The following is a 14,347-nucleotide window of genomic DNA, read 5'->3' as shown; positions in this document are numbered from 1 at the left end:
AATTTAAGTTTTTTTATCCATTATATAGCCAGACATATGGGTTTCTTGCACAGTAAAAAATTTGCAGCTTATTCAGATTTTTTCAAGCCTCAGTTGTTTGTCTAGTTCGTATTAGGGCTTGTTTATACTTCACACTCAGAACGCGTACGCGCCTGCATCATGGCTACCATGTGTTCCCCGCATTAATTTGATGCGTCCTCTGAGCAGATCCTCAGAAATTAACGCAACACATGCGCGAGTTGCATTACCAGCAAAAGGTCGGGGTATGGGGGGCGCAGTGTGCTAAAAGTTGGAATTTGACATCAGAGTCTCTCTTTACTATCTACATGTGACAGAAAGCTGCTTTGCGAATCCAATGAGCTCAATATGCGCGCTTCGATTTTTGATGAATGGTTCGATGTGGTGAAGCAAAATGCCGACATACAAATGCATTTGTGGTGCTTTTATATTCAAGCGTCGCATATTCCCAATCATAATGACATGATACATTTTAAAAGTCTCACACTTTTGTGCCGTCTTTTTTTTTTTTTTGCAAGTTCACAACAGCAACATAATGCACAGCGCTGAATTTGAGCCACAGAGAAAAAAAAATTAAGGACATGGTGAACACGTGTATTTTGTGATTAAAGTGGAAATTTCAGCTTTAATCTCGAAATGTCAACTTTAACCTTGTAGTTTGCTTTATCATTAAAGCAGACCGTTGTAAACGTCATCCCAGTTTTTAATCGCTACGAGCTTCTTGGACCTAACAGCAGCGGCAAGCAGCAATAGCTCACCACACAGAACACATTAAATGTATGATATTCCAACTCTTGGGACTCTGGAGGCAGCTAATAGGTACCGGCAGGTCAAGCGGAATGCGGATTTGGTGGTTGCTGAGGCAAAAAGTCGGGCGTGGGAGGAGTTTGGAAGGCCATGGAGAACGACTTCCAGACGGCTTTGAGGAGATTCTGGTCCACCATCCAGTGTCTCTGGAGGAGGAAGCAGTGCAATGTCAACATTGTATATGGTGGTGATGGTGCGCTGCTGACCTAGACTTGGGATGTTATGGGTCGGAGGGGGGAGTACTTCAAAGACCACCTCAATCCCACTAACATGCCTTTCAATGAGGAAACAGAGCCTGGGGACTCGGAGGTGGGCTCTCCCATCTCTGGGACTGGGATCACCAAGGTGGTCAAAAAAACTCCTTGGTGGCAGGGCCCTGGGGGTGGATGAGATACGCCTGAGTTCTTCAAGGCTCTGGATGTTGTAGGACTGCCTTGATTGACACACCTCTACAACATCGCATGGACATCAGGGACAGTGCCTCTCGATTGGCAGACCAGGGTGGTGGTTCCCCTCTTTAAGAAGGAGAACTGGAGGGTGTGTTCCAACTACAGAGGGATCACACTCCTTAGCCTCCCTGGAAAAGTCTATTTGGATGAGATACGCCCGGAGTTCCTTAAGGCTCTGGATGTTGTAGGACTGTCTTGGTTGACACGTCTCTGCAACATCGCATGGACATCGGGGACAGTGCCTCTGGATTGGCAGACCGGGGTGATGGTCCCCCTCTTTAAAAAGGGGGACCGGAGGGTGTGTTCCAACTATAGAGGGATCACACTCCTCAGCCTCTCTGGAAAAGTCTATTCGGGGGTTCTGGAGAGGAGGGTCCGTCGGATAGTCGAACCTCGATTCAGGAGGAACAGTGTGGTTTTCGTCCTGGTCGCGGAACAGTGGACCAGCTCTTCACCCTTAGCAGAGTCCTGGAGGGTGCATGGGAGTTTGGCCGACCGGTCTACATGTGTTTTGTGGACTTGGAAAAGGCATTCGACCGTGTCCCTCAGGGAATCCTGTGGGGGTGCTCCGGGAGTATGGGGTACGGACCCCTGATAAGAGCTGTTCGGTCTCTGTACAACCGGTGTCAGAGCTTGGTCCGCATTGCCGGCAGTAAGTCGAGCCCGTTTCCAGTGAGAGTTGGACTCCGCCAGGGCTGCCCTTTGTCACCGATTCTGTTCATAACTTTTATGGACAGAATTTCTAGGCGCAGCCAGGGTGTTGAAGGGGTCCTGTTTGGTGGACTCAGGATTGGGTCACTGCTTTTTGCAGATGATGTTGTCCTGTTTGCTTCATCAGGCCGTGATCTTCAGCTCTCTCTGGATCGGTTTGCAGCTGAGTGTGAAGAGGCTGGGATGAGAATCAGCACCTCCAAATCCGAGAGCATGGTCCTCAGTCAGAAAAGGGTGGAGTGCCCTCTCAGGGTTGGGGGAGAGATCCTGCCCCAAGTGGAGGAGTTCAAGTATCTCGGGGTCTTGTTCACGAGTGAGGGAAGAATGGAGCGTGAGATCGACAGGCGGATCGGTGCGGCATCCGCAGTGATGCGGGCTCTGCATCGGTCTGTCGTGGTGAAAAAGGAGCTGAGCCGTAAGGCAAAGCTCTCAATTTACCAGTCGATCTACGCTCCTACCCTCACCTATGGTCATGAGCTATGGGTAGTGACCAAAAGAACGAGATCGCGAATACAAGCGGCTGAAATGAGTTTCCTCCGCAGGATGTCTGGGCTTTCCCTTAAAGATAGGGTGAGAAGCTTAGTCATCCGGGAGGGGCTCAGAGTAGAGCCGCTGCTCATCCGCATCTTCAGGAGTCAGATGAGTTGGCTCTGGCATCTGATCAGGATGCCTCCCTGGTGAGGTGTTCCGGGCACGTCCAACTGGGAGGAGGCCCCGGGGAAGACCCAGGACACGCTGGAGGGACTATGTCTCCCGGCTGGCCTGGGAACGCCTTGGGATTCTCCCGGAAGAGCTGGAAGAAGTGGCCAGGAGAGGGAAGTCTGGGCCTCTCTGCTTAAGCTGCTACCCCCGCGACCCGACCTCGGATAAGCGGAAGAGGATGGATGGATGGATGGATGGATGGATGGATGTTTTTCTGCTGGGTTTCCACATTGTGTTCCGGTTTCCTTCCAAAGATATGCAGATTTGAGGATTTGGTGTCGCTATAATTACTCCAGTGTATGTGTGTGCTTGTATTCACCTTGTGATGAGTTGAGGGCCCCGTCCAGGGATTGTTTCAGCCTTGTGTCCAATGCTTGCTGGAATGGACACATCCCTAGATTATTCGATTTAATCATTAAACATCTTTTTCAGAGATATTGCGGTAAGGTGTCATCAGAATTTAATGGGTGTTCCAGGCAATTCATAACACAGAGAAGCCGAACCTGTTCTCACCATGTTGATATCTCATACTCCCATCTGCTGGATTCCTCCAGATTTATGTAAAGTACGCGCGCAAGTATAAACAGTAAAACTCTTGCGTAGTAGGAGCGTCCGCTGCAGCATGCGTCGCATCGCGTGAAGTATAAACCCGGCCTTAGTGTCACAAGGCCAGACATAATTCTCTAAAAAGAATACACGTCTGGGGACAATTTGTTAAAATGTTTGTAGCCAGTTGTGATGAAATCTTCTGCTGACAGGGCTACACCCACAGAGCTTCTTTCTAAAACACCCATTACTTATTCCTTAAGTCCATGCACTTTATGTGGCTGAGTTTCACAGAAAGAGCAAAAGAATCTGAACAAAAGATTTAATGCTGAGAGAAAATAAAATGCTAAAATTGCTGTTGTCCATTGAGAAGCACAAGGTAATGGAAGCTTAATGATCAATTTGTATATTATAATAAGCTCAGCGGCAGAAGAGACAGGCAGATGCACAATCTCACACACTCATAGACCACTGTAGTTACTTGGCTGCACTTGTTTCAGAAGTGCTTCTTTCTGCTATAAAATAATTCTGTCATTTTGACTATTGCATCAATCTATGTCATATCAACAGCAAATTGAGTTTAGATAGGCATTGTGGTATACAGTATTTATGTACTGTGTTTTAAAATGCTCTGGCATGGCATGTTTGCATTTCTAATTAGAAGGAAATGCTAATTCCCTTTAGGTATCTGTTTAAATGTGTCAGCAGAAGGTAGATGCTGCACTGCCTCATCCCTACTTCTGCTGGTGTCCTTAGGCAGATATACTGATTCAGGTATTTTGAGCACTGAAATCTGCATCTCCTGTGTCTCTTTGTTATCACCTCATTTAATAACAGTTTGTTTCCCCTCTTTTTGAGGGGATGTGACACATTGTTTACTTCAAATGCATATCTTGCAGTTCATATTTTCATGAACGTAACTGGCAGTTCTTTCAACCATACACAGACTCCTACACTAGTATTGCAACTGAACAACAGAAAGAACACACAGCACCTGCAACAATATATTGTTTACTTTTATCAGTAGTCCATTGATGTCTTAGAGTGCAAACATGTAATCTGATTTTACAGAAATATCTGTCATATTTATATGTTTAGTAGGGTTATTTTAGGAGACTTTTCAACTGTAAACAGTTAATTGTTAACAGACGCTTGTTCTCTGTCAGACCAGATTAACAAAAGCACTATTTCATTGCAGCTCAAAATCACCACCCTTACTCTGAACTCTTACTTTATGAGGTGTTGGATTAATTTGTTAATGTGATATTTAGTGAGCTGTGTAATTTGTACCACTCACTTTTCAGCGTAATTCACTCATGGTTGTCTCCAGGCATATATATAACAATATTCCTTAAATATATTAGCTATTTATATTCAATGATATTAGTTCCAAGTGAGTTGCTAATTTCTATAATCATGTTCATATTTTTTTTTTTTTTTTGGAACATCACCATGGCGTCACTATTTTAACTCCACCAATACTGACCTTCTTCACTTCTTGTAATTTTCACGTTGGCCACAGTGTGTTTAGGCAATGCTCTTGGTACAAGTGCTAAAGGCTTGCCTGACCAGCTGTTAATTAGTGGAGTTTTTGGATTTGGGAAAAGCACAAAATACAAAAAAGGCCATGCAAGATGAGCACAATATACTAGAGCCATTTCATGGTAATTATGTGAATAAATCCTAGTAAAGTATGCTTGCTTTACCCATTCACTTCAAAGTGTCATTTTGCGTAGTAAATGTTTTGTTGTCAAGCCACATAGCGTCTGCCTTCACTCCTCCCAAACTACAAACTTTCCTGTACCGAAAATGATTAGATGATTATAGCCTGTGGGTAAATTATGTGGAATAATCGTTTTGGGGAAGTGATGGGGATATGTGATCCATCAGTTACATCTCCACATTGAGGAAGCCCCCATCTCCTTTTAAAGTCACCCACAATTCTCTGGGGTTGCTTACCTTGAGGTAGACTAATGTAAGTCTCATGCAGAGCTGATCAGAGAGCTAGCACGCTTCCCAACTGCACAAGCTTGGTTTCTTATTCCAGAAGGATTGCATAAAGCATTAAAGACATCACCCCAGTGGCTAAATACCTGAATGCCACTATGGCATGCATTTTGATGAGTATATATTTTCTTTTCAGTCTTCCACCTCACAAATATAGAAAAATGTAAGGCAATGCATCAAGAGACTGGATAAGCCAATTGTGGTCTCTAAACAATCCAAACAGGATTTTATATCACCAGCCTTGACTCCGTTCACACTTCCAGACTGATTGCAGCAGTATAAAACATTCTCAACCTCTCTTAAAAACATGACAGAGCTTTCATTGTCAGTAAACATATATAAAGTATACAAAAATCTGGTGAACCCAGCATTATGAACCCTACAACAAAATAATTTTAATTTAAATTTATATTTTGCGAGAGAAAAAGTTTGTTGGATTTTTGGCTGATAAAACACATTTAAATTTTCTAGTGTATATTGTATTTACACATTATTCATATACAGTCAGGATGTAAGTGTTAATTTACGTAGCTCCAGTCATTAGGAGAGTAGCATCCATCAGAGATGTAAGTAATCAGTCATCGATTGCTGATGATATCATTCATCGGCACAAACCTAGCTTGCAGTTTTCTGATGCACTGAACTGCGTGACACAGCTCTCTTACTTTTCATCCCACTGTATGATAATATTTTTTTTTTGGGGCTGCCGCATTTTAATACCTCCAATGTTTTGAATATACACTGTGCCATTTTTTGTTATGGCTTCAAGTTTGCTTGTAAATATTTCAGTTGATGGATGTTAATGCAGCTCTATTGGCACCATTATAATTTTAGTTTTAAGAGTTTCTGAAAACCTTTTTTTCTTTGTAGTAAGCAATAAAGCAATATCATCAAAATATATTTAAAAGTGTTGTTGTGATTCATGTATTCGCCTCCCATCTCAACTGCCACCTCCTCCCTTTTTTATTAACTGTAATTATTTTCAACCATTGAAGTAAACTGTGAAATCAGGAGCTACTATAATCAGTTCCAGCAGGTTTGCCTGTCAGCTGCAACCTGTTTTGCATAAAAGAAACTGGATGTCCATTGACTAATTATCATTACATTCTTACAAAATGAGATATATATATTTAATGTATTTGAATAGTGAGAAGCCAACAATTATGATGACATATCTACATCAGAATATAAATTAAAGATATATATAATTTGTGTTTGGATACATAAAATTGAAGGTCTTTTTACATTAACTTCTTTGGTAATTTCAATTTAAGGTAATCTGTAATTATATTTTGACTAGTCAAAATTAAAGTTAGACTTGTAATTATGTATTGAATAGTCAGTACCCGAATTTGTAGATTTGTACAATTGTGACTAGTTAAAATAATAATTACAGATATTCTCAGTTACATTTTCCCTAGTAAAATTTGAATTCATATATTAGAATTGACATTTAAGATATGTGTAATTTGCGCATGTTAAATATATCTATAATTCCAATCTTAACATTTCATATTATAATTTCAGAAATTTCCTTTTCAAAGTTCCATAGAGCAGATGGTGGTGAAGGACCTTCAATTTTACTAGTCAGAATGGAATTTGAGATATCTGCAATTTTGAAGATTCAGATTAAAATTGCAGGTTTACCTCATATATAACATGAGATAATGTGTTATCTTCTATTTACCCTTTACATGTGTCGTTATTCGTTATTGGATTGGTCTACTCACGCACCCTAAATAATAACACACACACACACACATACATACATAGATACACACACACGCTCAGACCCTAACCACAACAGTGGCCTATGAATGACACACACACTTGGCTAACTTTTAGCACTTTAAACCACACAAATGCTATAAGAATAACACAACTTGTCACTCTCTCAGCACATCAAGAGACTTATTTATTATCGGCACAAACAACATACGATGTTTTAAATAGATCTCAGACCTAAATATTACTTTTGGTCTCCAAGAAAATATTAAAACATACAAAGACTCAGCATCCTTAACTATAGGCCATTTATTAGCCAAGAATACCTTCTTCACGTACTGTTCCCTACTATTGAGTGGAGCTGTCACTCTCAGCCAAAATAAACCTCGCAGCACAGAAGTAATGGAAAATCTCTGGCTACACCAGGTGCCCAAAGAAATCTGCTTTATTATTTTAATCACTCTAGACATTAAGACAAAGATGAAAAACAAAAAAATATGAAACCAAGTTATTATTATTTATTAAAGAACAATAATAAGCAATAGAAAATAAGATTGATAGTAAAGTCTGGATAAAATAGTCTTAAAAAAAGCTTAATGAAAGGAATCAGTGATGTCAAGGATGAAAGTCCCAGGGCGGCTTTTGATTTAGCAATCGATGTTCATGAGAATGCTGTTAACTGACGATCGGATGAAAACTGGTCACATGTGTCTTTGTTTTATTTTCTGACATCGGTCTTCCGTCGTCACTGTTTCTCTTTTTCTTCTGACGTTGCTTAATTAATTCTATGACCTGCAACAATATATGTGATTGCAACTTTTTTTTCTCATTTAGTTTTTTTATTTTATTTTACAGAGATTCAGAACAGATTTTTCAGAGGGGAAAATTACTGGAAGGGTAAGAGAATAACAAATGAAATAATAGGATTCATAGACATACAGGAGCTGTTATGAAGTAATAAAGGGAACTAATTTAAAGTTGTGTTTTGAAAGAATTAAACACAATCTATAAGGGATCTTCTAAAGATAAGCATTGATTAGATCATGCGTATTTATGGACAGAATGATTAAAAACAGATATGGTAGAGCTTGTTTATTCTTAATTAATGTAAAATTAAACAGAACTTCCACTTTTAGTCTAATATGGAAATTTAACTTCTTAGTCTAAACAATTGTTCAGTCTGTTTATGCTCATTATGTTTCATTATGTAAAGTTGTTTAGGATATGTTTTTCTAAAGTGGTTGAATTTGTTTGAATAGTTGTTTTTTGTTATTAATAGAATAAGCATTTGCAATCATTATAATTCAGATATATTTTACTTAACTTACCTAACTAGACTTATAAATGATTAGGAAAAGAGTTGTAGTAAGTTTGGGGAGACATTCCTTTTAAAGAAATCTTGAAAATATTGCAACAAATAATATTTTTTGATTATTTCAATATGTAATGTGAAAAAGAAATGTTCAATATTTTTAAATTTTTTTTATTTTATTTCAGAGATACAACTGTTATAAACATCATTGGAGTGACACTCGCAAGTCTGTGGTATTAGAAGTGACTCCTGGAGGAATTGACCAGATAGATTCCTCAACTAACAGAATTCTTTGTTCATATGACTACAGAAACATTGAAGGCTTTGCAGAGGTTTCAGACTATCAGGGAGGATTTTGTATATTGTATGGAGGCTTTAGTCGACTGGTAAGAGTGTTTTGTATTTTTGTTTTAAAAGCAGTATTTCATATTGGTGGCTAGATATTTTAATGCATTTTCCAAAAAAACAATATATAATGTTGAATAATTTTTTGTCATGTTAGATGTTACATTTCTCAGATCTATAAACCTGAGACACTCTTGATCACAACCTTGTTTTCAGGTGTTTTGTTATTGGATATAGCTATTGTGAAGAAGGGACAAAATAAAGAACTGAATAAATATATATATATATATATATATATATATATATATATATATATATATATATATATATATATATATATATATATACTGCTCAAAAGAATTAAAGGAACACTTTTTAATCAGAGTATAGCATAAAGTCAATGAAACTTATGGGATATTAATCTGGTCAGTTAAGTAGCAGAGGGGTTGTTAATCAGTTTCAGCTGCTGTGGTGTTAATGAAATTAACAACAGATGCACTAGAGGGGCAACAATGAGATGACCCCCAAAACAGGAATGGTTTAACAGGTGGAGGCCACTGACATTTTTCCCTCCTCATCTTTTCTGACTGTTTCTTCACTAGTTTTGCATTTGGCTACAGTCAGTGTCACTACTGGTAGCATGAGGCGATACCTGGACCCTACAGAGGTTGCACAGGTAGTCCAACTTCTCCAGGATGGCACATCAATACGTGTCATTGCCAGAAGGTTTGCTGTGTCTCCTGCACAGTCTCAAGGGCATGGAGGAGATTCTAGGAGACAAGCAGTTACTCTAGGAGAGCTGGAGAGGGCCATAGAAGGTCCATAACCCATCAGCAGGACCAGTATCTGCTCCTTTGGGCAGGAGGAACAGGATGAGCACTGCCAGAGCCCTACAAAATGACCTCCAGCAGGCCACTGGTGTGAATGTCTCTGACCAAACAATCAGAAACAGACTTCATGAGGGTTGCCTGAGGGCCCAAATGTCTACTGCCCTGTGCTCACTGCACAGCACCGGGAGCTCAATTGGCATTTGCCATAGAATACCAGAATTGGCAGGTCCACCACTGGCGTCCTGTGCTTTTCACAGATGAGAGCAGGTTCACCCTGAGTATATGTGAAAGATGTGAAAGGGTCAGGAGAAGCCGTGGAGAATATTATGCTGCCTGTAACATCGTTTAGCATGACTGGTTTGGTGGTGGGTCAGTGATGATCTTGGAGGCATATCCATGGAGCGACTCACAGACCTCTACAGGCTAGACAACGGCATCTTGACTGCCATTAGGTATCAGGATGAAATCCTTGGACCCATTGTCAGACCCTACGCTGGTGCAGTAGGTCCTGGTTTCCTCCTAATGCACGACAATGCCCGGCCTCATGTGGCAAGAGTATGCAGGCAGTACCTGGAGGATGAAGGAATTGAAACAATTGAATGGCCTTCACGATCCCCTGACTTAAACCCAATAGAACATCTGTGGGACATTATGTTTCGGTCCATTAGGCGCCAGGTTGCTCCTCAGACTGTACAACAGCTCAGGGATGCCCTCATACAGATCTGGGAGGAAATGCCACAAGACACCATCCGTCGTCTCATTAGGAGCATGCCCGGCGTTGTCAAGCATGCATACAAGCTCGTGGGGCCACACAAGATACTGAAAAGCATTTTGAGTAGCAGAAATTAAGTTTTGAAAAAATGGACTAGCCTGCCACATCTTCATTTCACTCTGATTTTAGGGTGTCTACACAATTGAGCCCTCTGTAGGCAGAAAACTTTTATTTCCATTAAAAGACTTGGCATCCTTTTGTTCCTAAGACATTGCCCTGTCGTTATTTGTATAGATATCCAACTTCATATTGAGATCTGATGTATCTAATGTGTTTCTTTAAAGTGTTCCTTTAACTTTTGTGAGCAGTATATATATATATATATATATATATATATATATATATATATATATATACACACACATATATATACACATATATACAGTGGAACCTCGGTTTACGAGTAACTTGGTTTATGAGTGTTTTGCAAGACGAGCAAAATTTTTTAATAAATTTTGACTTGATAAATGAGTGATATCTTTCAATAAGAGTAGTATGGATACACTTTGTCTGCTGAGCGTCATGTGTTCACATCTGAGCTGATGGTTCTTCTCTCTTGCGCGCGTATCTCGCTTGCGCGCGTCTCTCTCTCTCTCTCCTTATCTCTCTCGCTCGCGTGTATGTCTCTCTCTCGCGTCTCTCTCTCTCTTTTCTCTTGAGGGCAATCGTCTCCTGTTCCCCTACTGTTTACTACAGCATTGTGTGTGTGTGTGCGCGCGCGCACGTACGTGTGTGCTGTGAAGTGCAAGTCCCCGTCTTGCACCCTAAAACACGAAGCTGATTTTCAGTACTTTAACAACACCAGCTTTATTCAGCTTGAAACAGCAACAGCGCGGTTATTTATTGTAGCGGTATCTTTATAATGTTCCTTGTATCACCCATCAATGGCAGGCGCTTATAGCATGTCAGTGATCTTTTTGGATATATACTTATACGGCGAACTGCTACAGCACTGGGAGACTGCGATTGCTTTGGGATACTCTTCTGCGTGTCGTCCCGTTGGGTGGAATCCTACAAGAGTTTAGAAACTCACACACCAGCCATGATTCTTTGTAAAGGTAAATTGCAGGTTAATTCGTCCTGTGTAGTTTTACTTTATATTTTATATTAATAATTTTTAAATGAATAGTTTTGGGTTGTGGAACGAATCATCTTAGTTTCCATTATTTCTTATGGGGAAATTCACTTTGATATACGAGTGCTTTGGACTGCGAGCACGTTTCCGGAAAGAATTATGCTCGCAAACCGAGGTTCCACTGTGTGTGTATATATATATATATATATATATATATATATATATATATATATATATATATATATATATATATATATATAGAAAAGGCTATATAGCCTTGAACCCTCAGGGATGACTCCAAACAACGGGTAAAAGTCCAATACTTTTTATTGTAACTCCCAGTGCACCAAGCACCTTCCACACTACTCATCCAATAAACTCACTATACTAAACACTCCTCCTCGCCCAGACACTTGCTCCTCTACCTCCCAGCTCAGCTCAGCGTCTGGACTGAGGCACCGTCCTTTTATAGCCCCTGACCTGGATGGTATTCCTGTCCCGACAGTCCATAGTTCCTTACTCCTTCCGGGTCAGGGCAATCAGTCTTTTTCTTTAACCCGGGAGCACGTTGTTAGTTCCTGTCACGTGACCATGACGTACTCCTGGGTCATAGGGCATAAAAGAGCCCATAAGCCCCCCCACAGCGACCCCTGATGGCCCCCAAGGTATCCAGCAGGGTTGTGTAAAAATCCTACAAGGTCCATAATGCCCTGCTGGACCTTGGGGCATTATCCTGCTGTCGGGAGAGCTCCTCCTGGCGGTCTGGGGGTGCAGACCGGCATGGAAAGCCGGCAATCCTCCACAATATATATCTATATATCTATATCTATATCTATATCTATATCTATATCTATATCTCTATATATATATATATATATATATATATATATATATATATATATATATCTCCAAGTGGTGCGGTGTAGGGACACACACTGGTTGAGTTCCATACCAAGACTGCACGGTTCCCCCAGAGTTTGAAACCGCCTGACCTCAGAGAGATCAACCATGTTCTTAAAAGGTGGTCTCCAGGCCGTCTGAATAAGATGTTCGGGTATTGCATTGATTAAGAAAAAAACAGGCAAGTTGTTCCACTACCTGTCGGCATTGTTTATGTCTTGCCTTAGCCAGCACCTGATTTTGCCCCATAGGCTGAATGCCTGTGGATGGGTTGGCCGCTCTGGGTCAAACTTCCACTGCAATAGTTTCCTCGCCTGCTGGCCTAGGTCTTCCCCCACCTTTTCCAAAGATTTTTCCTAACTGAACCTTGAAGGGCTGGAGTTCGGCTGTCAGGTCCTTCTCCCAGTTTCTCATAGTCACTTATCCTGCCGACTACATGACACTGAAATAATTCAAAGAATGCAGAAAAAATAAGGTTTGGGGCCAGCCAATCGTATATTTGAACTTGGCTGCCAAAAGCGAAGATTTTAACAGAATTTTGTCCAAAAACACAACTGGCAGGCAGACAAAACATGGCGGTTATAAAGCCAGGCAGGGGAAATAACATCGTCCGGGCAGGCACCGGAAGTGCTGTTATTGGGCCCGGAACCGGAAGTGATATTGTCGAGCCCAGATGGAATTGCCCATGTTCGGTCTGGAAAGGAAAAAGAAAGAATTGTTGCACTCTGCCATCCCCTGGTCCGCCGTGGAATTTTCTTTTTTTGAGCCGTTTAGCTGCCTCCCATGCGCACGTGTGTGACAATATGTATATGCATGTATATGTATATTTATATAATAATAATATAACCTGTGAGGACCTAGTAAAGAATGTAATTACCTAAATTGTCAGTTTCCTACTTTCAGTGTTTCAATATTAAATCTTGTCATCAGTGATCTTCCTTCCTAACCTTTAGAAATCCTTTGTTTTCATTCTCGTTTCTCTTTTATTCATCTCTATTTTAACTCTTAAAACAGGTGGTCATTTAAACCCTACCATGCTGTTTTAGAGGTCAGCAGCTAGCCCATAATACCTAGGACTATTATCCCTGTTTGCAGCTCCTGATGTGTCTGTAAACCTGTCATTTAAAGGGTTAGGAGCCCAAGACCGCCTTAGAGCTGCTTGTCTTTAATAATAGACAACAGGGCCTCTATGGCTTCTTCCTGGATTCTTCTCAGTTTCCTACTAGTTTAGGAATTATTATCTGACTTCATTTTAGAAACGAAATATGCAGTGCTCACTATACTTCTAACCGTAGCAAGCTGACCTTCAAACATGGGAAAGTGACCCCTTCTGATGAGTCTTTTGGGTTACTTAGAGAAAAACTGGGCCAAAACCTATAGAATTAATTGAAGGATACATTGTATGTATCTTTCTTTCCTTGTGTCTGTCTTTCTTTCTTTGTTTCTGTTTTTCTTTCTGCCTTTCTGTCCTTTTTTGTATTCTGCCTTTGCCCTGATGGCACATTCAACTTTTATAGAAGCTCAAGGAATATGGAAATACTATAACAAACAACACCCCCTCAGATACACATAAAAATTACAAAAAAGAAGAAATAACTTTTGACTTCACTATTAATAACAGAGCATTCACAGTAAGGCATTATAAAGCTATTTTTCCCATAAAGATCTCTATTATCTAAAATTGCTGTGGGTAGACATTCTGCAACATTTGAAATCCTAGAGAAATAACTTTCCTCAAGTTAAACTTGGCAACATTTTAAATTCTACAGAAACATCATGTCCTAAATTAAATAAGTACTTATAGAGTTATTCTTTTGGGCCCAAAGTAATTTTTCATGGTCTGGTTGAGTGTATATTAGAGTTTGACACTGTTCATATGGGCCATTAGCATGCTTTTTTCAGATCATTCAAGCAAATCAATTAGTTCTTTTTACTTCCCTAGTCCAAAGTTCGTTATCAAGTTAAGCTTAGATTCTGATTCTACAATGCTCATAATATTGAGAAAGATTGATTTTGGCATCGTGTGTAAAATCAAAATTCATTTTCACACCCTAAAATTGCCCTTTTTGTTGAAAAATGTGGCTTTTTTGCATTGTGTAGAACTCATGTATGACTACATTCCAGCAAAGACAGAACACTTTGGAAAAA

The 14,347-nt window shown here is 40.2% G+C and overlaps 1 protein-coding gene across 3 annotated transcripts in view; it reads left to right on the top strand.

Annotated features, from left to right (window-relative positions):
- Window positions 1-14,347, top strand: part of LOC120529567 (dnaJ homolog subfamily C member 13) — a 301,442-nt gene that overhangs the window by 95,839 nt on the left and 191,256 nt on the right. For all 3 annotated transcript variants that reach the window (XM_039753466.1, XM_039753464.1, XM_039753465.1), the window contains exons 5-6: window positions 7,821-7,862; window positions 8,463-8,663. In XM_039753466.1, the coding sequence (XP_039609400.1) occupies window positions 7,821-7,862; window positions 8,463-8,663 (243 nt within the window). The remainder of the gene's footprint in view (window positions 1-7,820; window positions 7,863-8,462; window positions 8,664-14,347) is intronic.

The sequence above is a fragment of the Polypterus senegalus genome, chromosome 5 (assembly GCF_016835505.1).
Source record: "Polypterus senegalus isolate Bchr_013 chromosome 5, ASM1683550v1, whole genome shotgun sequence".
Classification (NCBI taxonomy): Eukaryota; Metazoa; Chordata; class Cladistia; order Polypteriformes; family Polypteridae; genus Polypterus; species Polypterus senegalus.
This window is presented reverse-complemented; position numbering and strand designations above follow the sequence as displayed.